The 27,214-nt window shown below is 50.9% G+C and overlaps 1 protein-coding gene across 7 annotated transcripts in view; it reads left to right on the top strand.

Moving 5' to 3' along the window:
• Window positions 1-27,214, top strand: part of SH3PXD2A (SH3 and PX domains 2A) — a 235,288-nt gene that overhangs the window by 105,756 nt on the left and 102,318 nt on the right. For 6 of the 7 annotated variants that reach the window (XM_025467099.3, XM_025467100.3, XM_025467098.3 and 3 more), the window contains 2 exons: window positions 15,500-15,576; window positions 25,372-25,463. In XM_025467099.3, coding sequence (XP_025322884.1) covers window positions 15,500-15,576; window positions 25,372-25,463 — 169 coding nt within the window. Of the gene's footprint in view, window positions 1-15,316; window positions 15,336-15,499; window positions 15,577-25,371; window positions 25,464-27,214 lie in introns of those variants that run through there. The other variant, XM_049103196.1, reaches the window with a different exon arrangement.

The following is a 27,214-nucleotide window of genomic DNA, read 5'->3' as shown; positions in this document are numbered from 1 at the left end:
TGGACTTCACTTTTTCCTCTGTGGTCATGGGGATTTTAAAAACTGAAGGCTTTTTTTTTTTAATTTGTTTGTTTTTGTTTTGTTTTTAGAGAAAGAGGCATGGGTATGGGCAGAGAGAGAGAGAATCTTAAGCAGGCTCCATGTCCAACATGGAGCCCAATGTGGGGCTCTATCTCATGACCCTGGGATCATGACCCTGAGATCATGACCTGAGCTGAAATCAAGAATCAGGTACTTAACTGACTGAGCCAGCCAGGCACCTTGAAGAATAGGAATCATGCCTTATTTTTTTTTTTTTTTAATTTATGATAGTCACACAGAGAGAGAATGAGAGAGAGAGGCAGAGACACACATAGGCAGAGGGAGAAGCAGGCTCCATGCACCGGGAGCCTGACGTGGGATTCGATCCCGGGTCTCCAGGATCACGCCCTGGGCCAAAGGCAGGCGCTAAACCGCTGCGCCACCCAGGGATCCCGGAATCATGCCTTATTTTATCTTAGTTAAGAGGGTGGAGTCTAGTGCCAGATTACCTGGGTTCCAATCCCTATTTTGCCTGCTACTAGCTGTTTGACCTTGGAAAGTGACTTAACCTCTGTTTACTTCAATTTCCTTGTAAAATGGGAAGAATAATAGCATCCACTTTGTTGAGCTGTTGTAAGGATTAAGTGAGTTAATATTTTCAGAGGGCATAAACCAGTGCCTGACACATAGTAAACATATATAAATGTTTATTGAATAAAACGAATCCATAGATCCCCTGTGCCTGGAGTGTTACCTGGCACATAGTAGCTGCTTAACAAATGTGTCAAGTGAAAGACTGTATGGATACCAGAACTCCCTATCTTGCAGTCAGCCAGGGTAATGTAATTAGATTGTGTATGAATTCTTTATAAAACCAAAATGCTATAAAATGAAAGCGAGGTTTTATTCTTACCTACCGGGGTAACAGGAGTTAAAGTACACTCCCTCCTTGTCCTCATCTACCATTTCTGCCTTATACACACTGCATTTTGTTTGCCTGGGAGAAATGCCTGGAGCTGATGCATCTTGGTGAGCAGAAAACGTACTCATTCTGATGCAATGTCCTGCAGCAGCGCCAGCCTCTCTGCATAGCCTCATCCCCCATATCCTTTTTAGCATTGCATCCACATTTTGCTTAGTTTGTCTTTGCAAGCCAAACTAGCTCTTACGTAGATGAACAATGGTGTAGCATTTTGCTACGTGTATGTAGATATAAATAAGAGAAAAAGAAAAGAAAGCTCACCCTTCTCAGAATGCAACCTGAAATGGACAAAGGAGGAAATAAGTAAAAAGAGCAGGGAGCTGGAAGTCAGAGCTGATTCTGGGCCCAGGCCTGCCTCGACTTCTCTCTGAGCCTCTTTAGATCTGTAAGGTGAATTAGATTCATTCAGTACTTCTCAGCTGCAGAGGTGCATGGGAATCACGAGAGGGGCTTTATTAAAAATGCAGGTTCTCACCCTGCCCCCCACCATTCCGTTCCATTCTACCTTAGCTGGTCAGGGTAAATCCCAGGAATCTGCCTTTATAAGTGATATCCCAAATATCTGATTCAGGTAACCCAGGGGTTCCCTAATGAGCAGTGGGGGGGGGGGGGCATGTCAGTTACCTAGTGCTATGTAACAAATTACCCCCCAAATGTGGCAGACATTTATTGTCTTACTATTTTTGTAGATCAGGAATTCAGGAGCAGCTTAACTGCCCGGTTTTGATTCAGGATCTCTTGTGGAGAACAGTCCACATGTTGGCACAAGGCGTAACCAGGGACTCACGGGGCAAGATGGCTTGATCATGTGGCTGGCAGATGGGTGCTGGCCGCCAGCAGGAGGTATCAGGTCCTTGTCCTGAGGACCTCTCCATAAGGTGCTTGACTGTCCTTACATCATGGTGGCCGGCTCCCTTCCTGTGAGTGATCCCAGAACAAGGCAAGAAGGGGGCTGCAATTTCTTTTATAATCTAGTCTTAGAGGTCACCCTGGCATTTCCCCCATTGTCTTGCTGCTCCACAGTTCAGCCATATATGGTATGGGAGGGGACTGTGTGAGGCGAGAGACCCTGCGGTACATATCACAGGGGCCACCTTGGGGACTGACTACCACAGGCTCCTCTGAAATGGTGCCACTGGTGGCAGCTCTTGTTGTGGGGTTCAGATTGGGGTAGAAATTAGAGGTGGGAAAGACAACTGAGTTGGGGGCCCTGGGGAACGTAACCCATAGGTACAAAAGCTGCAAAATCCACCCCAAAAGTGCCCTGCCAAGTCCCAGTGCCCTGCCAAGTCCCAGCCTGGCTGCTGACATACTGTGTGAAGTTGGGTAAGCCACAGCCCTCTCTGAGCTCAGCCTTGACCTCAGAGAGTGAGAAGACTGGATGTGATGACCTCCAGGATCTCCTGGTTCTAACCCTAGGATCCATTTGGATTGTGGTAGATGTCAACGCTGGTGAGAACACTGGTTTGTGCTATGCGTGCCCAAGCAGTGACCAGGCCAAGTGTGTCCCCCATCCCCTAGCCCCTAAGACTCGAGGAAGAAGTGCTTCAGAAGGGGCTGATTGTGCCTGCACCCCCCAGGTAGAAACTATGGTCCTTGGTCTTGATGGTTCAGGGACTTGAGGTGTTTCTGCATTGCTCTGTGTGGCCCCTGTCCCCCATTCACGGTCTTCTAGGATCACTCGTAACCCACACCCCATAACCTCCCAACACATTCACTTTACTTTAGCTGGTTTCTATTACCTCTGGACCTTTGTTCAGGCTCTTCCCTCCTTCTGGAACATTCTCTCTACTTCCCTTGCCCTGGCTCTTTCCTACCACTTTTCTAGGTCTGGCCTCCCTCGTCTGTTGCCCCCACAGTAATGGGTCACCTTGCAGTGCAGCGTCCGCAGAGACTACATGCTCTGTGAGGGCAGGGGCTGTGTCCTCAGTGGGTGTTGTCACAGCCCAGCCTCCAGTTCAGCGGCTGCCCTGGGAAAGGCAGGATTATGAGTGAGTGAGCGAGTGGTGCTTGCTGACCATGCTCAAGGGGTTGGGCTAGGGTTGAGGTGTAGCTCTGGGGGAAGGCAGGCCAACGGGAGACATAGAGGAAAGGTACAGAGAAAAAGGAATAGAGCAAAACCATTAAGATCATAGGTACTTCCAGACCACCTAGAGAAAGGCCACACACAGGAAATTCCAGCTCTGCCACTTACTAGCTTTGTGACCTTGGGCAGGTCACTCGGGTCACTTTTCCAACCTTCAATTTACCCAGCTGTAAAATGGGAATAAACAGAACCTGGTACCTAGCTCATAGGCTGTTACAAAGGCCAAACAAAAGAATAAACATAAAATATGCAGCACAGTGCTTGGCACACACCAGGTACTCAGTGATGTCACCTGTTACTTGTATTGTCCTTGCCACCCTTGCAGGAGGGCGGGGAACCACAGAAAGTGTTGGTGAAGAGGGTTGACTGTCAGGACTCCATTCTGCCACCAGAGCCAAAGCTCGAGAAAAGCAGGCTTTGGGGGACTGTGTCCACACAGATAGAACCAGGCAAACTTCCCTCTGGCTGGCACGGCCGGGCCTGTGGTTGTGGGGCCGCTTTCCAATGGGCCTCTGCATCCTGGGGATTTTCCTCTGCTCCAGACCATCAGAAGTCAACGGTGTCTTTCAGCATTGCCCTTGGAACCAGGACTGCCCCTGCCTGCCCACAGCCTCCTCAGCTGGCTGGGCCCTTCTGTTGTGTCTCTGTGCCCTGGAGGCCCTATACCCCCAGCCTGCCCCCCACCACTGGCCCCTGCTGTGGGCTAGGCCACAGGGAGAGGCTGCCGGAAAGCTCTGCCCAGAGTCCCACCATCCCCTTTCCTGAGGGCAGCCTCCCCTGGCAGGGAGGAGCCGAGGCTGCAGGGGCTGAATGGGGCCTTTTATTCTGCAGCTCTCCCCGGGAGGGTGTGAGCCACTGCCCACCACGCCCGCCACACCCACATCCACACGGTGGGGACAGCCTGGCCCTGATGCTGGGTTCTGAGCTAACCACACTCTCTGGCCCCACTCTGTCTGGGTCCTGGAGGGCGAGCCCATCCTTGCTGCAGCCCCCAGCACGTGCAGGGTGAGATGGTTACAAGTCTCCTCTGGTGATGTGTGTGTGTATGTGTGTGTAAATAAGAGAGACAGTCTAGAGCAAGAGGCTGTCAACATACACACTCAAACTTATCCGTTCAGTAAATGTCAACAGGAGCCACTGTGTGCCAGTGCTTGTGCTGGGCCTTGAGGATACAATAGTAAGCGAGGCATCATACAGAGAGGTAAGATCATGACAAGCCACAGTGAATTCTGGGAAGGAGACAGTTGAGGGCTGGGAGAGAGGCGGTGAGGCCTCCCTCCCCATGTGCTGATCTGCAGTACGGAAGGTGTTGTCTATGCAAAGAGCCGTGGGGACTGTGTCCTGGGAGAGGGGATGGCATGCACACAGGCCCTGAGGTGAGAGAAACCTGGCAAGTTTGTACACCAACTGAAGCCCAGCATGGCTGGCATGATGAGACCAGATGGCAGAGGGAGGTGCGAGTCAGATCCTGCAGGGCCTCTCGGGCCATGGAAAGGAGTTTGGACTTTCCTCTCAGTGCCCTGGGAAGTCACTGAAAGGTTTAAGCAGAGGTTTCATTTTAACAATGTTATTTGGGCTACTGGGTAGAAAATGGACTGGAAGTGGGGGTGGGAGGTACCGGGAGTCAGAGACAAAAGGTCACCATACGCCTCATGGGCTGTTGGCCAAATGTGGAGTGATCTGACCTCACCCTTCTCTGTAACAACAGGCACTTTGTGTCAGACCCCCTCCTGCGTGCCCAGCATTGTGTGCTGTGCTTGTCCCGTGGGCTTCCAGGCCACGTCTCAGCTCTGGAATCCTACATGACATGGGAAGGCTGAGGCCTGTGCCGGTTCATGTACCCAGGACACCAGGGTTTGAAAGGCCCCGGGCCTCTCAACTCTGCAACCCACTGTCTGAACCCCTACTGGCAGCTGAATGGTGCTAGATTTTGATTCTTTTTTTTTTTTTAACCTTCCCGTTGGACCAAGAATGGAAAGGTGAGATCTGGAAAGTGAAATCATACCAGCGTGACTGTGACCTAGAAGGTCAGTAGCCTCAGCATTTGCCACCGGGCCCCCCATTAGTGTAGGTATTACACGGATTTGCCAAGCACCTCCCAGGCTGTGCTCAGCCCCATCCAAGCTGAGCTCTGAATGAGACCACAGGCTGTGCTTTTAGGAACCCCAATGGCATCCCGGTGGCATCTGTCCTCCATGTGGCCACTTTAAGTACTATTGTATTTAATCCAAAAATTTCTGCCTTCCCTGGGGCTAAGGGGCACATGGGAGGTCAACCGCAATGCTCCATCTACCTACCAGGGCTGGGCTGGCCCAACCTGCCTGCTTTGCGCCCTGCCTACCCATGGTGCTCCCGTGGCCAACATGCTTCCCTGATCTGGCATTTATTTGGAATCTCTAGATGTGGGCTACCTAATGGGTGATTCAAAAGACCTGAGCTGTTCTTATCTGCCAGTGTGGAATCCAAAGGAAGATTATATAGCTAATGAATTATCTTCAGTCTACATCAGTGCTAAAGACCCAGCCTGAGCATTTGGCAAAACAAGGGAGGACATGGTGACAAATTCAAGGTTTTGTTTCTGTGAATGCAGCTCTTCCCAAAGCTAATGCTTGTAGGTAAGCACTTACCCCTGGTTACAACAATTAATAAAAGTGTGTTCACATGTCACAGAAAAGGACTTCCTTCCAAGGATCCAGACTCAGTATGAACTTAAATTTGCTACAACTTGAATCAAATCATAAATTTTTAAATAAGCCCGGAGAAAATAAAAGTAAATACCACTAAAACAATAAACATGTTAGTCCCCCATCTCTACAATAGATATCAGCCATTCTAGAGTTCTGACCTCCATGCCAGTACAGAAGTGTTCACAAACCCCACCTAAAACCTGCTCAGGCACAAGGACGGTGTTCTGGGTTTCACCATATTCTCGATTTCTTGGCCTGGGCACTGGTTACCTAGGTGGGCTCTGTGAAATTATTTGAGCTATACATATGCATGTGCACTTTCCTGTATGTACATTATACTTCAAAAAAAAGTTTTCTTAAAAAAAGGAAGGAAAAAAATATGTTCTGATCATAGCTCTCTAAGGCTGCTCAAAAAGACTTCAATTCTGTTTGATTTCAGTAAAGACAAGTTAATACCTCTGATATGCCAGGACTAGGTGCTTTCTTTCTAGCAGACACCTATAAATCCCACCTGGACCCACTGAGGATGGGGGGATTGAAAGATTGTGTTCCTTTAAGCGTGGCTCTGTCCTGGGAATGGGAACCTCCAAACCAGAATGTGGAAGTTCATTTTCCTCTCCTGGATGTGGTGGGTCTTACTGTAAGCATGTTGTAGCTGCGGGAGAGTTAAGCTTTCCATCTGTGGTGAAACCCCAGAGATTTTTGCAAATGTATGAGAGAGGGAGCAGAGAGTGGGTGTGGGAGGCTCACCTGCGTGAGTCACCCTAGCGCCCCCAGGTGGGTGGATGGAGTGAGTAATCGCTGCATCTCCTCTGTGTTCTGTTCTCTGCTCTTTGAATTGAGCTGATGGGAAGAGCGTCCCAAAGGAGTGAAATGGGAGCTGTGTGGGAGATGGTGTTTTTAGGGGGCTGGGGTTTGAATCCGGAAAGGCGGTTACAGGGTGAAGGGAGCTAGTGTTTGGCCTTGAGTGGGGAAGATAGAAGATAGAAGGTGCCGAGGATACACTAGAGTGCTCAGATCCCACCTAGCCAGGGAGCAGGTGGGTGGGGCCAAGACTTACCCCCACCTCCAGGCTACCCCACCTATTTGACCTGGAACTGTCAGCTCAGCTCATAAGAGATCCCATTTGCTCAGCGTTTATTATGGGCTGGGCTATGTATTCAATGATTTTGTACATGAGTTCATTGACGCCTCACAGTCACTCTTTGAATTAGGCATTACTACGCCCATTTTGCAGTTTGAGGAAATTGAGATTCAAATACGTTGTGACTTGTCCTACACAACAGTAAATGACAGGGCCAGGTGTACTAGTCAGGAACCTATAGGTTATAGGTGACAAGGACTAGACGCACCTCAATCTGGTTTAAGAAAAATCAGGGAAATATATTGGCTCACGCAACTGGAAACTTCAGGAGTAATGGTTTCAGGCACGGCTGCAAGCAGGTGAACAAATCGTGTGTCCCTCTAGTTCATAGCTTTGCTTTCTTCTTCTGCCACTTAGACAAGCTTACCCCACGTAGTGAAAGAGATTTGCAAAGATACTTCCAAATTCACTGTGGTATACAGTGTATGAGTTAGCAGCCCCTGTAGAAAGAGTACTTCTCTTTCTGGGGGTTCCAGCAAAGGTTCCAGGCTGATTCTCCTCCGACCAACTTGGGTCACCTGCCCATGGCCGGGCCATACCGATTGGTAATGCCAGGAGTTAGGGGTGAGATGAGCCCCACTGAAACCAGACAGACAGAGAAGGAAGGAGGGATTGTCCCTCCAAAGAAACTCAGGGCACCGTGCCACAGATGCCTGCCGTGCTAGACTCTGAGCCAGAGCTGTGGGGGTGGAAGTTAAGTATTCCTTTAATTCTCCGCAGGCATTACCCCTGTCTTTATCACTGTCTTAGTCTGGCCAGGCTGCTATAACAAAAGAAAACACAGACTGGGTGGCTGATAAACAACGGAAATTTATTTCCGACAATTCTGGAAGCTGGAAGTCTGAGATCAGGGTGCCAGCATGGTCAGGGAGGTCTTCTTTCTGGTTGCAGATTTCTCACTGTATCCTCACATGATGGAGGTTTTAGGGAGCTCTGTGGGCTGTCTTTAAATAACAGCACTAATCCCATTTGTGAGGGCTCCACCTCCCGTACCACCTCACCCCTCACAAAGCCCCACCCCGGTACCATCACAGTAGGTATTAGGATTCTAACATGAATTTTGAGGGACTCAGACATTCAGACCATAGCACACATGATGAGCATACATGCCTGTCATTTTTTGCAAGGGTGGGGGAGTTAGTTCCTCTAGTTACCTTCGCACCTTCGCAAGTTGGTTTGGCAAAGAAGGGGCTCTCCTGGGGGCCACATCAACCAGCAGAGCCAGAGAGGACCCCCCCCCTTTCCACTTACTTGCTCTCTGATCCACACAGCTTGCCTGTCCCCTGTTGGGCCCTACAGACCCTTGATGCACTCTCCAGACCATCCTTGGACCCTCCTGAGGGCATCAGGCAGCACCCACATTCAGTGCACCCAGCTCTGGGCCAGGGATTGCCGGGGACAAAAAAGGAGTATAGAAAGTCATCCCTGCCCTCAGGACAACTGCAGTCCATTTACGGATATAAGACTCATGTGTCAGGCCAGTGCTATGGACGCTCCCATGACCCCATGTAGTGGGTTGAATAGTGAACCCCCCAAAAAAGATATGTCCACATCCTAATCCCCGAACCTGTGCATTTGACCTCATGGAAAAAGAGTCTTTGTAAATGTAATTAAGGATCTGGAGATGAGATCATCCTGAATTTAGGATGGGCATGAACCTAAAAACAGGTGTCCTTGTAGGAGAAAGGCAGAGGGCCACCAGAAGCTGTAAGAGTCAAGGATGAGGGACGTCTAGGTGGCTCAGCGGTTGAGCATCTGCCTTCAGCTCAGGTCGTGATCCCAGGGTCCTGGGATCGAGTCCCACATCGGGCTCCCTGCAAGGAGCCTCCTCCCTCTGCCTGTCTCTGCCTCTCTTTCTGTGTTTCTCATGAATAAATAAATAAATAAAATATTAAAAAAAAAAAAAAAGTCAAGGATGGATGTGTCCTAAAGCCTACAGAGGGAGCACAGCCTTGCCGATGCTTTCAGACTTCTGGTCTCAGAATTGGAGAGAACAAATTCCTGTTGTTTTAGGCTAGTAACTTCGTGGCAATTTGTTATAGCTGCCCTGGGAGACTAATGCACTCCCTTCCCTTTTTGTCGTCAGATCCAACTAGATGGGGAGGGGTGTTGCCCGTGGAAGACAATGTCTCTGCACCATGGTGTCTGGGGCATCCAGGCCCTGCTGTGGCCTCCCCTTTTTCTTAGGCCAGTCCCCTGTGACACTCCAGGGCCTCTGGGCTGTACTGAAGGGAGAGGGTTGAGAGCATCTGTGCCCTGGGAGGCCTAGACATCGTGGGGGTGGGAGGGCTCTAGGAAGGTAAGAGGGGGCCCTGGGATTATGGCTCCCTGACAAATTCTCTGGGACAGCAGGAGATGGATGAGAGTGGGACGACTGCCAGAGGGTCCTGGAGGCCAGCAAAGGAGGGCGATGCAGGCAATCAAGGAAGGTTTCATGAAAGAGGCCTTGGGATGGGGAAGGAGGCCCAAGTGCTTTAAAGAAAACCAAACTCCTTTTGATGGCTTTCAAGACTGCTACATGGCTTCTTTTCTGTCTTTGAGTATCGCTGTTGGTTGCCTCTGGCTGAGCATTCGTGCCCCAGAGCTTTGCATAACTGGCTCCCCCCACCTCAGATTCTCCACCAAACTTCCCTGACTGCTAGCTGAATTCTCACCACCACCCCCATCTCAGTCATGCCCCTTCCCATTACCCTGTTTTATTCTCTTTTAGAGGTAGAGAGAGATACATATGCGTAACCAAACTACTTACTAGATATGAAAATTGTATACTGTATCCCTTTCATGCATATCCCCTCCCCAGTTCAAATGTAAACTCCTTGAGAGCAGGGCCCTCATATGTCTTGTCCTCTGTGGTGTCCTTGGCACCTGGAGCATCAAGAGAGTGATGATGGATGGATGGCACTCCAGATGGCAGAAAAAGCAAGGGAAGGGAGATTATTCGAGGAAGTATACATGCATGCATGCGTACAGCAGACTTCAAGGGGAGAGGCTGCCAAGAATAGGTCAGCTTGAGCAGACCACAAGAGGCCCCGAGGCTAGTCCTTTCCTATTAGCCAGTGCCCTCTTATCACCACCCCGCGCCCCCCCGTGCAATTTGTGCTTGCCCATCGGTAAAAACGTGTACCAGGTTTGTAGAAATTGCTGCGGACTCTTCACACTGGGGTGGGGGACTCCCTGACTAGTGGTGCTGTGTCTGGTGTTTCTACTCTTCCCTTGTCTCCTGCTTGAGGAACCCCCATGGATATATTTCATAAGGAGGACCCTGGAAGCTGGCCAGGGCTGCTGGCTGGCCCAGAGGTCTAACTGCTTTCAGAAGTTTCTGCCTTTTTTATCCACTTCTCTGTATCAATGAGAAAGAGCCATGTCCTCATCTCTCATCTTCTTGAAACAATTCATTCTCTTAAGCAAATGCCAATTACGAACACCCATCAGGTACCACTGAGATGCCACATGATGTGCCTGGTATCTTGGGCAGGAAGAAGAAATACCTCTGCCACCTAAGCATGGGGATCTTCATGAGTCAAGGCCCCATTTGCATGTCTGGGTCCAGAGTGGACACTCTCCGTGAGAATGTCAGGCCACTCTGGGGGTTGGGACAAAGATTGACCTCTGCCAGGCAGTGCCCACCGACTTGTGGCTGACCCCTGCCCAACCAGAGCAGGGGTAGGGGACAGGCAGGACAGGGGGGTTTGCTGTTTTAGGGAGCTCTTTTCTTTCCAAAGTTCACTAGATGCTGGGTCCTGTCTCTTTCCCACTTTGTTGCTCCATCCACCGATTCACTTGTATCTTATAGGCAGAGACCTCAGGAGCACCGCTTGTATATGGTGTACCATGGCATATCCCACTGTCCATGGTTATTGCTTGCACAGTTCTCAGCCAGCCCCCAAGACATCCGTTCCCCAGACCACAGCATAGCACCTAGCATGGAGATGTTAATAATGCTCCCATCACACACAGAATAAAATCCTAAGTCCTCACCATGGCGCTCTCATCAAGGCCTTACTTGATTGGACCCCAAAGAACTCTGGATTTGTTGCCTTCTTTCTCCCCCTTACTATGTGAGCTCCAAAATTCCAGCTTGAAATATTAACTCAGCCACTTAATAGCTGTGTGACTTTGGACCAGTCCCCTCTGAGTAACCACATCCTGTGCAAAGTAGGGAGAATAAAAGTACTGGCTTTGAGGCGTCTGAGTGGCTCATGTGGTTGAGTGTCTGCCTTCGGCTTGAGTCATTGATCTTGGGGTCCTGGTGAGCCCTGTGTGGGGAGCCTGCTTCTCCTTCTCCCTCTGCCACTCCCCCTGCTTGTGCATGCTCTCTTTCTCCCTCTGTCAAATAAATAAATAAAATATTTTTTAAATAAATAAAATATTTAAGAAAAAAAATACTTGCTTCAAAGTCATGAGGATTAAGCAAGAGAATCCAAAGGAAACCTCCTAGCTCTTAGCATATGCCCAGCACATAGTAAGCCTTGGCTACTATTACTGTTTGTCTTGCTCCTTGGCTACTATTACTGGTTGTCCCACTCCTCCTCTTCTCCTCTCAATCCCACTGCCCTCACTGTATACATTTTAAGACCTCTGGGGTGAGCAGCCATGGAGACCCTGCCCGTCCATCTCCAGGTTAGAATGCAGAGGCCACAGTGGAGGAGGAACGTGCTTCAGGGTCCCCCAGATAACCTGTGGCCCCGGCAGGACTTGAACCCAGGACTTCTGCTGAGGTCTCTGCTCCTTCTGCTGGTCCCCCCAACTGAGCCCAACCCAGAACAGCAGCAAGAGGGACCTACACTTATGTGCTTGGGCCCTGTCAGGCCTGACAGCTTTCTTCTCCACTTTCAGGAATGAGTTATGTCCTGAGGTCTGTTTCATGCCCCGTGTGTAATCTTCTTTATGATGCTTATCGTATTTCTGGGGCAGCATCTGCATGGCTTTGAAGACTCTGACAGGAGCTCTGAACGGGCTGAATTACATACACAAGAGGCCTTTAATGCCCTGTGGTCTCGGCTTCCTTAATGGGGATTTTCCTCCTCCTCCTCCTCTTTTTCTCTCTCCCTTTTAATACGGTCACTGGTTTGGCTTTCCGAGTGCGGTTTGGATTCCTCACAGAGAAGTCAAGACTGTAGAATCCTTTCCAGATCTTCCCTCCCTCCTTCCCCTTCCTACCCTCCGCTGCCTGTGCCAAAGCCCCAAGAAAAGAAAATGTTGCTCCTGTCAGGGTTTCAGTGGCAAGGAGAGAAGCCCTATTGGGATTGCAAAAAAATCAGCTGGGCAATGGCTTGTACCTCTGACTTTGCACCTGAGCAGCAGCCGCCCGAGCCCAGTGGAGGGGGTGGAAGGTGTCCAGTGCAGAGGCAGGGTGGCCTCACTTGCAGGGGGTGGGGGAGGGCAAAGGGGCAAGGTGCAGGTGCCAGACCAGTGTGGGTGAGGATCTCCCGCCCATCTCCCCACCTCAGCCAACCCCATCCCTCCCTTCTCCCTGCCTTCAGAACCTTATGGAGGTTTTGATTGTCCCTTTACTATTTATTTTCTGCTGGTTGTACCTGTAACGGGATCAGGTCTTATGTGATCTAGGTGTCTATACCCACATCTTGGGGACACAAGACTCAGAGGCTGGGCCAGCCTTGAGATAGGGGTGCTGGAGAGGGAGGCAGTTTGTCTCCCATCTGCCTCCTTTCCTGTTTGTCCCTTGGCACGACTAGCGAGGGCAGGAGTGCTATTTTTGGAGAATGGATAAGTCATGTTTCATCTCCTTTCAAGGGGAATGCATAGCAGAGCCAGGTCCGTGGGCCTGGGGCCCTGCTGTGGTCTCTCCTTCAGTTTCCTGCGCTGCTCAGACGAGGGCTCCAGGTTCTGTGCGATAGCGCATGGCCACAGGCATCCCTGGGCCGGAGCAGACTCCAGCTCCTGCTGGATGAGGCTGAGGCAGAGGGCTCAGGAAGGCCACCCAGGGCTGCCTGTCATTTTGTCAGTCCCAAGAGCGGGTCTCCTCCTGCTGCGGGCTTATCTGACACGCCGTCCCCATGGCTGTACGCGTTTGCACTCGCCGCGTGCTGGCAGCGAGGTGACAGGCACCCAAAAAAGGGTAGGAGGTGAAGAGGCCAGGAATACCAAATCTGTGACATCTTCCCCAAGGAAAAGGGGCCATCTCCAGTGTCCTGATAAATCATGTTTTATCTCCTTTCAAAAGGAACACACGTGGCAGAGATGATTTATCTTGATGACATTGTCCAGTCTGCAGAGTATCGTGCCTCTGACGGGGAGATGGCCCGTCTGCCCGGCTTCAGAGAGGAGGGGAGGAAAGCCAGCTTGAGGGACAGTCCGGGAGCGGAGAGCGAATGGGCGGCGAGTACCGAGGGGGCGCCTGCTGTCTGCAAAGCCTTGTGCTGCAAGGGGAGGAAGGAGCTGGTCATACCTGATGTGGGGAGATGGCAGGCAGGATGGAAAGCAAGTCACGCACAGGACAGGACAAGTTAGCTGCTCTGCGGTGTGACCAGGGGAGGGCTGGTGACCAGTACCCGAGGTGACAGGGAGCTCAGGCTATAGCAGCTGCTTTCAGCACCACTGCCCCCTCCCAGGTCCCCTACGCTTCACCTCTGTCTCCAAAGGCTGCTCATGGAAACAGCCGGGGGCTTTGTTCTAGCCTCGGGAACATACGCGGCTGCAAGTACCAGGGATGTGATGCTCTCAGATGTTCACAAGCTGGGAGCTGGTGATAAATGCTCCTCGCCCTCAGCCGGCATACTGCTGAGGGATTGTCCATTTTGTCCTCTGGATTTCCCCAGTGGACCTGAGCTGTGGTTCCTCATAGTGATTAACTAGCTTGGTAATACTTCCTTCCCTTCCCTGCCTTCCTTTCCACTCCCCCCTCTGGAGTCTTCCAAGAACAGCTCCCAAATAAACCACTTACACACCTCATCTCTCCATCTGCTTCTGGGAAACAACCTAAACCAAGACAATGCTTAGTACCTCCCTAGAGCCTCCATAGAAGAAGCTCAAGTGAATTGACATGCAGTCTACATATTTGTTCACACACAATGGCAATTATCTTCATTAGATCTCCTTTAATGCAAGTGATAAAAATCCATTTCCAACTAGTTTAAATAAAATAATTGATTATTTATACATGTGAAAAGTATCAGGTAGACCCTGGGTTCAGAACAGCTATATCCAGCTGCTCAAATGATGTCAAAATAATCTGCCCTTCATCATCTCTTTGCTCTGCTTTTCAACCATTCAGGAAGCATTTATGGAGTACCTACTATGTTCCAGGCACTGATCCTTTCAGTAGGTTTCCTTCTCAGGCAATGATAAAGATGGCCACTTAAGAAGTTTCAGGCTTTCATCCTGCCAGCTTAGCAACTCTGAGAGAGAGAAGGCTCCAGTAGAAGTCTCAGGGCTGACCCTCATTGGCCCAGATCACGTGCCCATCTCTGAGCCAATTGCAGTGACTCTGGTTGGCTGGGCTGGGTCACGTGCCTACTCTTCTTGCCAGGGAGTATGGTTAGCCCCTTTGAACCACAACGATTGGGAATGGAGGAAGAAGACTCTCCAGAGGGAAATCAGGCAGACTTGGACAGCAGATGCCTATTACAGCTATAGGGTGAGCACTTCACTTGTCAAGCTATGTGGGTTCTAAGATGTGTCAGCCCCCTGATGGAAGGAGGCTGTCAAATATTTGTAACACACAGCAGAATGGGGCACATGCCTTAGGAATGGACAAAGTGTGTGGATGTTCTAGAAAGACGGAGATTACTCCCAGTATGGCCAATCAAGGAAGGCCTTCCAAAAAAGGGACATTGACTTAGACACCGATGACCATGAGGCACAGAAATGTCAGCTGTGTTAGGACTTGAAAGTCAGACCAAGGAGTTCAGAGTCTAAACTGAATGGGCTGAAAAGGACTATGCATTGATCTAGTTGTTAAAATCGAACTCAGCTAGCTGAAAAGAGCCCGCTGGGAAGGTTTGAGGGGCTGGCAATTCCTTTAAGCCTCACCCACACCTGCAGAGGGGTGCACCAGCCCATCTGCATGGCGGCCTGCATTGCTGGAGGCTGTGTGCGCAGAGAGGCTAGAGAAAAGTCAGGCTGGGGCAGCCATGCTCCCTTGGCGTTGGCCTGTGCCCGCCCTGGAAATCGCCACCCACCTAAAACTAAGAATAGGAATTCCTGCCTGGCTGGCAGGAGCGAATGCCGATTTCTCAAGGAGGGAAGGGCCTGAAAACAAAACGCAGCGTGTGGGTTGGGCCATCCTTTGTATTATTTGTGAGGTCACTTGGGAGCCGCGCCCACGTCAGGGCATCGATCCTGCCATTAGACCCAGACAAGGTGATCTGGCCAAGATGGCAGCCTCTGGGGCCTCTCCTGTGCCCCAGAGATCCTGGACCTTCAGCCTTGGGCGCCTCCTGCCCCCTGGCAGAGGTGACTGCTCCTTTCTTGTTTTCTTCAATGGGCAGAGATGGTGGCACTTGGTGGCCAACTAAATCGCTGAGAAGCTGAGGGAGAGGGGAATGAGAGGGTAGGAGGCCCAGGTCCCATGGCAGCTTTCTGCAGAATCACTCAGCTCACAAGCATCTCTCTTCCAGGCAAGATCCTCTTCCGGAGAAGCCACATCCGGGATGTAGCTGTGAAGAGGCTGAAGCCCATCGACGAGTACTGCCGGGTAAGGGTGTGTCTGGAGGAGGGGGAGGGGCTGTCCATCTGCCAGAGTCTGTCTGTCTGTGAAGGAGGGCCGTCTGAAAAACCGTCTGCTGCAGTCTACGAGGTGCATCCTGACGCCTGGCATTTCCTATTCAGAGCGATGGGTAGGAGTGGCCCTCAGGGAGGGGTCACTCGTGACTGCGCCCCCCTCTGGGGCACAAGGGTCTTGGGATCACAGCTGAGGCTTTCCCTCTTTTGGGACATGTCAGTGTTTACAAAACGCTATTTGAAATCCCTTTCAGCAGCTTGGGAGCTGGGTTAAGATCTCCTGTAGACGGGATATTCTGTAGGTGACATTTTGCTGGACACAGGAGAGCTGTTTGTTTAAATTCCTTTTGGGACATTGTTGGAATCAATTCTGAGTTCAGTAGCATCTGAAACCTCTGAAATGTATATTTGTTTATCCACAGAAGTCCTGATGGTTACAGACGTTTATGTACATATCTTTATCCATGCAAGTGCTCACACTTACACGCATGCACACGGGTGCGTGTGCACAGGTGCATGAAAACAGCCAATACCCAAGAAGAGATGGGATACTGACAGCGATGTCATGAAGCAGAGCCCATTTGTCTTTCCACTTTGACTAGAGCCCAGGACCCTGCAGTGAAAATGACAGGCTCCCACATCAGTGGCTGTGGCACATGGCCTCTGGATGGCTGGGCTGCCTCGGTTCAAAACCCTCACTTCCCAGAGCCTCAGTTTCCACATCTGTATAATGGAAAAATAGTAGCTCCACAGAGGGTAGTCGTGGAGATAGAAGGAACTTACAGAGGCCAGGCACCAGCACAGCATCTGGGCCAGAGGAGGCATTCAGTGGATGCCAGCTTTTGATTATTATTACTGCTAGGCATAAATAGTTTAATGTTACCACTGGCTTTCATGGAGATGGGATTTCTTAGTTAAATAAAACCCATCGTGGAGTCTGACTCAAGACTCTTGAGGATAGGCAAGTGCTGGATTGTCTTTGGTTGCAAGTGTTGGTATTTGAGTGGAAAGAGCTGGGATCAAATCCCATTGCTCCTCACTAGCTCTGTACCTCTGGGCAAGCTCTCTACCTCCCTGAGCCCCAGCATCCTTAATCTGTAAAACAGGGTAAAGACCACTCCCTTGCAGGGCTCATGAAGGGGGCTGAGCCCGAGAGTGTGTGTCATAGTGTTTGTCACTTCTGAAATACTCTGTCCTTCCATAGCGTTGTTGGTACAGGGTTCCTTTATGCACTAATACTTTATGATTCAGAAACACTGAGTTTAGCAATAACAATGTTTAAATAAGAATCAAGTTGCTAAATGTACTAACTGGTGTTCCCAAGCCCATAGGAAGCCAGGCGAGCACTCCAGCGCTCCCAATTAGTCTCCATTAACCCAAGTTGCAATTTTGTGACTTGCTGGTTATACTTGGTCACATTTTCTGCCTTAACCTAAAAAGAATTCCTGATGATTAATTCCCCTACAGGAGAAGCTCCTCTTCTTTAGATCAATATTCATCTTTCTCTTTAAAGGGCATTTGCCATTTGGAGGCCAATTGATGGCTGCCGCCTGAGCTTTTGTTTCTCTTCATTCCTTTCCCAAGAAGTTAAATAAATGGGCACAGCCAATGGAGGAGGGGGCATAGGGCAGGGGAGGCCTCGCCCAGCTGGGGATTTATGGCTCACAAGCTCGCCTCCCGCCTCCTGCCTCCTGGAGCTGGTGGAGCCCAAGGCATCTGCAGTTGGTGTGTGCATCCGGAGGAGGAGGAAACTGATAACATCTTATCTCCTGGGATCAGGCTTTGAACAGGACCCCTGAATCAGGATGAGATTCAGGGGGGCTCTGGGGCCCTGATGGTGCTGCTGGTGGCCAGGGGTGCCATTCGAGTGAGCGGGGTCTGCAAGAGGCAGGGTCTCCTAACCTGATTAGCAAAGACAAGAGCTGCTCAGAGCCAGGCAACAAGGAGCTATGTCAGGGGTTCAGCGAGTAGCCAGCCATCTCACAGGCTGTAATTTACTCTGAGAATGGCAGGGGGGGCAGGTCAGTGCATAAGTGACCTTTAGTTCTGCTGAGCTAGAACACTAGGATCTGTTGTCTGATTGTCTGAGACCTTGGAATGACCTTGGAACAGTCATTAGGGATAAGCCAGAAACAACCCTTGGGCCCCCCCACCACCCCGAATTGCACTTCACAGCTCTGCCTCCCAGTTGTCCAATCTGTGGCCACTCAGGATCAAAGCTTCACTCAACATCCCAGGGCCCCTCAGTGAATTCCATAGTCAGTGCCAGGTACAGTCTGCTCCATAGCCAGCCCTTCCCTGGTCCGTGTCTGTCTTTGAACACACTGCTGAGAACCTCTGGGATTTTTATTTCCAGTACCCTGCATATGCAGCTCTGCTTGGCTGGCCAACATCTTGCTTGGACTGCTAGACAATGTGGACTCCCAGCCTGGGATTTGCTAGGGATTCAGATGTACCCAAAATTGTGAAGCTGGCTCTGCACACAGCAGCCAGCAGCTCTGCCAGGACTCAGACGTGGAAAGTCTGACCATGCAGTAGACCTCCCCAGACTTCGGGCTCCCTGCCCTCGCTGGCCAGCCAGTCCCTCTGCCCAAAGGAGGTTTCACAGCCCAAATCTCAGTGTTAATTTTAAACATATATGGAGCAGATTGGAGGAGCGTCACGGAAAATTTACCGAGCACCAGCCGGGTGATTGTTTTATGTGGCACTTGAGGGCTGGGTGTCTATCAAGAGGGGTTCCAAAGGCATTTCTTTAACTCCATAAATTAATTTAATGGGCAACTTGGTTATGCGGTTAATATTTAATGGTTCTGTGGCCTCAAAAAGTCAAAGACTTTCATCTCACTAACAAGCGTGAGCTATACTTTAGGGGCTCGGACCAACAGTTTTGTAAGTGACTCCATTTACCCTTTTCCCGTATGTGAAATACATGTTTGCAGTGTTTGTCTATGGGATAAAATAAATATTCCGGGGCAGGGTGGGGTGGGGGGCAGTGAGAGAGAGTGAGAATGATCAACTCACCCTTTGCCATGGGTAATGACGTTTACACAAGTCTCCATTTCCTGGTGGGTGCAACTAGAATCTTTTTCTTTCCCCCCCCCCCAAAAAAAGCTGAGTTTGCTTCTATTATTCTGCTCTCTGAGATAAACTTGCTTTTCAGGATCAATGGCTTTCTTTGTGGGAGGGAGGAGGGGCTGGTTGTAGTCAGACTGGGGAAGGGGGGTCATCCCTGAAGAGGTAAGGATCTCCCCCCACCCCCATCCCTCCACATCTCTCGGACTCCTTCATTTTTATCCCCACTTCCCAGAATCGAAAACTGACACTGTTTTGGGGTAGTGGTTCTAGGCATCTCCCACCACGCGTCGTCCATCGTTGGCTATCACTGTAATAAGGAGAAAGGTTCATGTCCCAACCGAAACACACTCCTTGAAGAAGCACCACAGCCTCCTGTTATACTCAGGCCTGGATACAGGGAGATTAACTGTTCTTGTGGCCTGAATTTGAAGGGCTGGCCTGGGCCAGGGGTGTTGCTGATGGGGAAACTGAGGCAGAGTGCGAAGACTGATCCATTCATGCCTCCCAAGTGGGCTGGTTCTCTGGGGGAACCCAACTGGTAGGATCTCTCCATCTCCATTAGTCCACATAGACCCATGAAAAGGATTTCTAGCCTGAGATAAAGCTGATTGTGTCCCTTTCCTCCTTAAAGACCCTCAGAAGAGCCGATTGACCACAAGAACCTCTGAGGGGCTTGGCTGGGCCCTCTGTGGGCTCATTCCCAGTGCTCCTCAGGCCCTACAATCCAGTCAACAGAAGTACAGCTGTTCCCAACTAGCCAGAGTCCCTTAGCCTATGCTTGCTTGTCCTTTTCCTGGGGATGCATTCAGCTCCCACAATGCCTCTCCTAGAAGCCCCCTGACTCCCCAGGGAAAGCTGACCACACTTGGTGTTCTGCTCCCCAGAAAACTGCATGCCTCTGTGCAGCACACCTGTCTCCCATAGGATTGTTGCTGTGTGTCCATCTTCTCACACCAGGAGCTCCTTGAGGGCTACATCTGTTATCTTTGTGTCTTCAGTAACAAGCAGGAAGCCTGGCCTCATGTGGGTGTCTAGCCAGTACCTGCTGACAAGATGCAAAGATCACACATAAGCAGAGGACACCTCCCAGGAGGGTGACATGTTCCAAAAGCTCCAATGTACTAGGATCCCTTGTGAATTGGCTTAACTTGCTGCTACGAATGAGACACTATTTCCATTTCAAAAGGATTTGCAGCTACATCCTTCAAAAAGAGAATTCTTGTGTTTGAAATACTGATTTATAGAAGTTCCCTGAACCCCCAGCTTCCTAGATATAGGGATCTGAGAAGAACAGCCCAGGCCGGCCAGAAGCAAATCTAGGGTGGGGATGGGGCAGAGAGTGGACGACCAGATGGGCGGAATTCCAGCTCACTGTGCCACGCCCCCACCTCACCCTAAGCTGCTAGGCTTTTACCCTGAAGATTTCCATTGATTAGAAATCAAAATGATGTTCCTAAAATGAGGAAAATGTTTGATCCCGTGGAAAGAGCAGGATGCCCGCAGTTGTTTTGCCAAATGTAAAACTTTTTTGTCCTTGGCAGACCTAATGCAGAGTGACAGGCTTCGTGGAGGGGGGTCGTTTCAAAGAAGGTCTGAGGTCATTTCAAAGAAGGTCTGAGACGCCTGGGGCCCCCTCCCATGCCACTGCACTTGGACAGCCAGGCTTGTGCCAGCCACATCTGGGTGGAGGTCTCAGAGGCACACAGTGCAGCTACCTTCTCTCTTATCCGAATCTGCATCTTCTAGAATGATGGCACTGTGCAAATGGTAGTCCATGTAACTGGCTCCCAGAAAGTGGCATGGGGCAGGCCAGGAGCTAGAGACTTTAGGCTAGTTTAGGACTCGGGGCCGGGTGGAGAGGAGGGGTGCACTGGAAGGACTGGCTGATGGCAAACCTGAGTGGCTCTTTGGCTCCTCTTCACCAGTCTCCCCTGGCCCTAGGCACCCACTGCCCTCAGCTCCTTTCTTCTCTTTCCTTATTTCTCCAGATCTGCTCTGAGCCAGCTCACGGGCCACCTAGACCACAGAATGGCAGGGTCAGAAAGGGATTCAGCTCAGCTGACATGGGACAGGGGCCTGCATACTGTAAGCAGATCCACAGGGCAGTAGTGCCCCCTCCCTAGATGCTGAGGACTATGAGGTCATGCTCATTCCAGCTCTTCCCACCTAACCTGAATCACAAGGCTCAGTCAGATCGAATGATGATCGGTCAGACACTGAGCTCACTAATGATGGTGCTGTTTGCAATGCTGAAGCCATGGACTGTTCAGAGCTGGAAGAAGTCTCAGAATGTCTGTAGCCTGGATTTGTTCCAGCTGTGTTCCATGGGCTGTCAGTAGGAATTGTTGGAGGACCTGCTCCATAATCAGAGAGCTGTGGGTAGTGGTGGAGGCAGTACAGACCAGTAGATCAGATGGAGCTCAGACTCTGGACTCAGATGGCCTAATTGAAAATCTTGCTTACTGGCTGTGTGGCCTTGGGAAATTGCTTAACCTCTCTATGCTTTATTTGCTTCTTGTGTAAAATTGGAATCATAGTCATACCCTATAGATAAGTATGTGATGTTACTATGATGACTAAATGAGCCAATCCCCCAGCATGTCATGATTATTAATAAATGCTGACCTAAACAAAGCTCTATAGGTTTCTTCCCTGCAGGGCTTCTCAGAGCCTTGGCTATACTAATGAACATGGTGATCTCCAAGACCAAGGTGGGCATCTACAAGGCCTCATGTCACATGTGCCTACAGAACTCATTTTACCTCATCAAACAGGTGTTCTATGAGATAGTGTGAGATTCCAGAGCTAGTCTACTTTATCCTAGAAGGAATGGCAACCAGAGAGGTGAGGTGAGTTGCCCAAGGTCATGTAGCAAGTATATAAGGGCTGGATTGGAATTAGAATTGAGGTCTGCTGACTCCCATCCCTGTGTTCTTTCTAGTAATAATGGCAATGAAGACAATAGCACAACTAAAATTTCTGGAGTGTTTGCTCAGTGCCAGGCACCGTGCTAGGCTCCTCCTCGCCCTGATCTCACTTAGCCTCCTAACAGATGGGTGCCATAGCCATATCAAACCCATCGTACTGAGCTCAGAGAGGGCAAGCAATGCCTCCAGCGTCACACAGCCCATGAATGCTAGAGCCAACACTTGAACCTGTGTCTGGCTGGCCTGAGGCCCTGACTTAACCTTCCCCCCCCTCCCGCCCCCCCCCACCCCCCCCACACACACAGCAGAAATCCTGAATGTCCACTGGCAGAGTTTGAGGCCTGGGTATCCTTGAAAATACCCGTGTATGGCCCCCACCTGCTCCTCGCAGAATGGCTGGATTTGGGGGTTCCCCGGCTCTGGCAGTCATCACCGGCCCAGGCCTCGGGGGCCGACAGCTCGGCATCTCGCTCGCCTGCCAGATGATTTTGGCCGGAGCTGGGCTTGGCGGCAGCGCTGATGGAAGCTCCCTGAGCCGAGAGCCCCTCTCAGCCTGAGATCAGGATGAGCCCTCAACGCGGCTCCCTTCGGGGCTCTCTGTTAAATAAAGATGCCACGGTGGTTCGACCAAAAGGCCTCTTTGTCTGAGGCCCTCACGGCCCACACGTCCTCTGCCCCCGGAATGCCGGTCTCTGTGGGCATGAAGAGCCCCTGTGTTCGCTGCCGGGGCCGCGCGAGGCCTGGCGGCGGGGGGCTCGGAGGTGGGGGGCGGTGCGCAGAGCCGGGAGGGTGCTAGTGCTCTGGGCGCGCTGGACACCGGCCCTGGCTCCCTTCCCTCTTCCTTTCAGGGAGGTCAGCCTGGCAGCGGGTCTGCACGCCGCCTGGGTCCCCGGTGATGGCTTCCCTCCTGCGTCCTGCCCTGCCCTGCCCAGCCCAGCCAGGTTCCGCCAGGGGCCTTGCTCTGCACAGGCCTGGTTTCCCTTCTGTCCCTGTTGTCATCTCGCTGCCTCTCAGTATATCTCTCTCTCCATCTGTCTCTCTACCAGTCTCTCTTTCTCTCTCCTTCTTCAGTCTTTCTTTTCCTTTTCCCTCGACCCTTCCTGAGGGAGAAAAGACCACATAGCATGTATGTTAAATGAAAACCTGAGTGGCTCAGTGGTTGAGCATCTGCCTTTGGCTCAGATCATGATCCCGGGGTCCTGGGATCGAGTCCCGCATCAGGCTCCCATGGAACCTGCTTCTTCCTCTGCCTGCGTCTCTGACTCTCTCTGTGTCTCTCATGAATAAATAAATAAAATCTTAAAAAAATAAAAGAAAACCTGAACACTCTGGGGGCAACTTGCATCCGTTCTACCTCCTGAGCACAGAGCTTCGTCCGGCACCTTAGCACAATAACCCCAGTGTTCCCATCATAAACAAAGGCAATGATGTCTGCCTCCTGAACAAAATGTCTACCTCCAGGACACCTCATCAGACATGTTCTTGCAAGGGCAGAGGCTGCGTCTGACTCATCCCTGTGACCTCCAACCCGCCTCCCCCCGGTGTAGCCCCATGTCAGGCACACACTGAAAAGCCTCGCTGTTTGCCAGATGATTGGGGTCAAGGGGCCTGGGATGGTGCCTGACACACAGTACTTCCCCCATTAAATGTTAATTTCCCTTCTTTTCTGTTTCCTCACTATTGGTGGGGATGTGATCTGTTAGAGACCCTTGGAAAGCCATGGGCTCTAGAAAGAACAGCTGTGAGTTGCACAGTGTTATCTTACCTGCTATGGTCGGGTCTTGTCTCATCTTGCCCAGGCGCTGGTATAACATCAAAAAGGACCATCATGGTGGGATGCCTAGTGCCCAGTGCCATACTTGTGTGGTTACCCGACCAGCTTGGGAAGAATTGAACAATTGCTTCCCTGTTCCTTAACAGCATACTTCTCTCCATGCAGCCAAAGACCACATGTGCTTTCTTTTTTAACCCTGCATTATCATGTCCTACTACTTATTGGATATTGGGCGTCTGCACAGCAAAACCCTTCTTCATTCATTCATTTGAGCAAATACTTATTGCCTGCTTGCTCTGTACCAGGCACTCTTCTAGGATCTGGGGACACACAATCCACAGAACAGAATCCTGACTGCCTGGACCTTACCTTCTAGAAAATTCTATCCCACCCTTGATAGGGCCTGTGGGTAGGCCAAGTGGCCTCCCTGACCTCCACCTCCTTATCAGTAGCACAAGGATGAGATCTGCCCTCAAGAAGACCATCATGAGGTTCCCCGTGACTCCTCACAGGGAGGCCCCAGCATGCTCAGTACAGGGGAGCTGCTAGATCGGGTCATGGTACCTGAAGCAGCCCTGGTGAAGGGGTCCTGGGGAGGCACAGGCACGTGGCAGGTTCCTGTTCAGCTGACCACTGACCTGGAGTCTTCTCAGGAATAGTCCTTCATAATTCCCACAATCCCAAGTTTTCCCCTCCCTTCTCCTGGCTCTATCCCAGGACTCTCTTGGCCCTGGCCCTCAGCCCTATTTTGGCAGTGACCTCTCCCGTCTGTTTGTCTTAAAGTATCATTCCAGTAACTTCTCTGCATAGTGAATTGAGCAGCCAGGAACAGGGCTTCACCTGGCCTCACACCCCCCTGTCCCCCTCCCCCACTTCCATGTTGGGCAGGCCAGGGGTCCCAGGTGCCTCAGGCTATACGGTATGGAGTATGCGCTGGTGTGCAGCCGGAATTCTGACACCTCTGACTGTAACGCCTTACTTTGCGGCGGCAGACTCTCAGGCCTCCCTGGATGACAGGCTCACAGCAGGCCTATGCGCCTACTGGACAGTTATCCCCCATCTGGTGCCCATCTTCTCTCTGCCCATCCAAATAATGCACACAACTGTACCCCAGCTCATGGCCACTCTTCTAAGAAGCTTTTCCACCCTCTTGAGCTTATACTGCTCTGCCAGGCGTCCTAAACAAAGCACTGCTAGATCAGGCTGGTGCACCCTCTCCCTTGCTTGCACTCAGGCCGCGCCCAGCTCACTGAGCTCCTGCAACCACCGTGCTTGGTCTCACCACCCTCACTTGACCAGTTAATTCTTACCCTTCCTTTGGACTCAGCGTCAAAGAGTCTTTCCTAAAACCCCTCTCTCTGCTAATCTTCCTAGGTCCTATCAGATTCTGTTACAACACCCTATTGTCCTTGCTGGAATTATCTGCTTGCCATTAAATAATTAATCGTGCAGTCAGTGTTGAGGGACTGTGACTATCTGGTGTGTCTGGAATGTGACTGGGAGACACAGCAGGTAGAATTGGGTTGTCAGGCTAAGGATCTTGGACTTACTCTGTGGCCAGGAGGCAATTCTTTCAGGATTCAGGCAGAATGACTAACTCCTGAGGGCCTTGAGACCTAGGGTTCGATGGGCATTGTTTTTTGCTTGGTTGGCTGGTTGTTTAGTTGGTGAACTGGCTATTTGAATGGTTGGTTGGTTGAAGTGGCTGGATCATTGATAGATTGATTGGGGTTGATCGATTAGTTATTTTTATCAGTTGATTAGTTGGTTAGCGGATTAACTGGCTGGTTGGCTGCTTCATGGGATGGGTGAAAAGCTGTTTCATTAGTTAGCTGATTAGTTGATTTGTAGATGAGTTGTCTGGTTGGATGGGTGGCTAGGTGGCTCTATCTTCCATGGCACAGTCCTTGAGCCTCTGTCATCACTGTCAGCCCAAGATGACTGCTTTTGGTTTTCATCAGACCTAATACCCTTTCTTCCTGTCTTTCCACAGGCACTTGTCCGGCTGCCTCCCCACATTTCGCAGTGCGATGAAGTCTTTCGGTTCTTTGAGGCCCGACCAGAGGATGTCAACCCTCCGAAAGAGTAAGTGGTAGCTCAGGCCTCTCCTGTGCACTTTGAGGTGTGGGCTAAAGCTGAGAGCAGCATGGAGAGGCTCAGGATGTGGGGACACCAGGAAAGGGAGAGCTGGCAAGGCCAAGCAGGCTGGGGAGAGATGGGCCAAAGGTATACAGACCATTATTCCCCAGACTCTTGTTGCCAAAGCTTGCTTCTCATTTCCCTTTACCTCAGGGCTGGCAAGTAAGGATGTCTCTGCATTTGGGGAGCAGATTTTCCTCTGCACTCTCTCTAGCTCACAGGTAACTGTAAAGAACAGATGAAGTAAAAGAAAGTTTAATGGTCCCTCTGTTCAGAGGTCCAGGATTAGCAGTCATTACTCTTAATTGTTGATGCTACCAAGCTCACAGATGAAATGCAGGCCCGGGGAGGCATGTGCTGTCCAGGCTGAGAACTCACTCACTGAATAACTCCTGGGCTAGTTTATGATAGACATTAGTAGCCGTGTTTACAGAGGAGGAAATGAGGGCCAGTGAAGTGAGATGGTTTTCCCAAAGTCACACAATTGGTCCTATTTCACGTCTCCACCTATACACTTGTGGCAGTAGGTTAGCCTTTTGCCAATCTCCAGAAGGCCCTCAAGGAATGATGTCAACCAGGCATGGGGAGATATTTGTGCATCAGCGAAGCAGTGGGCATGGCTTTGCAGAGCCAGGCTCTGGGGTCAGGGCTTGCCACTCAAGGCTATGATCTCTGGTCATTTGCTCAACCTCTCTGTGTTTCTGTTGTCTCATCCCTAACACATGATAACGTGGGACTCATGGAATGGTCAGGAGAGCTTACAGAGATAACAAGGGGATGAAGACAGCCTGGTCAGTGCTATTGGCCCATAGGAAGTATTCAGCAGTTTTGCTCATGGAAGGTTGTAGAACAGAATGGAATGTGGCTCAGTGCACACTCCACCCTGCAGATCACAGCCTGGCTTTTGCAGGGAGGGGTCATAAAGCATTTGCTTCCAAGTCAACAGAGCAGAGGGTTATGTGCCTCTTTCTCAAGGTGGTACCAGCCAGCTGGGCTGGTTTCCAGCTGGTCTGGTAAGAGATGGCCTGAGACCAGGAAGCCCTCCTGCATGACACAGACCTGAGGCTCAGGAAGCAGGGTCAGCTGTGACAGATAATTCTGAAGGGCTTCTCCTCCCTGGCCCCACTCAGCCTCCAGGAGCTGCCAAGAGAGACTCGTGCTCCAGACTGTGGTGTGCTTGCCACAAGAGCCCAGCCCCGTGGGTGACTGTGGCCTGACAGGCTGACGATTTATCAGCCAAGTGTCTGCACCCCCCTCTCTCAGAGCTGCTTGCACCTTCCCCACCCACAGCACACCTCCCCCTCCATCCTGAAACATAAACACAGGATCAAGTAACAGTGTATTTTGACTCAGGGGCGACTGTAGAGTGGCTTATCAAATTATCAAAGCCTGTGGATTTAATTGGAATTTTGCAGATAACCCCCTGCCTCTTTCAAGTGTGCTGCTGCAGGGGCCCTCCGGCGGGTGTTCACAGGACCTGGGGAGGGGGGTCTGGGTCCCTTTTCTGTCTTGCTGGGAAGGGAAGGCTACATAGCAGCCCAGCCTTGGTGAGGGAGGCAGAGCAGGCCCGAGAGAGCCCCTCAGCTTTGATCCCAGGCCGCTCCCTGGCTTCTGCAGGGGAGAGCAGGGTCCTCTTGTAAACTGCTAGCGTGGCTCTAGACCCTGGACCCGCACAGGAAGGATGTTCCTTATAGACA

The sequence above is a fragment of the Canis lupus genome, chromosome 28, assembly GCF_003254725.2.
Source record: "Canis lupus dingo isolate Sandy chromosome 28, ASM325472v2, whole genome shotgun sequence".
NCBI classification, from domain to species: Eukaryota; Metazoa; Chordata; class Mammalia; order Carnivora; family Canidae; genus Canis; species Canis lupus.
The sequence above is the reverse complement of the archived record's forward strand: the minus strand, read 5'-3'. Positions and strand labels throughout refer to the sequence as shown.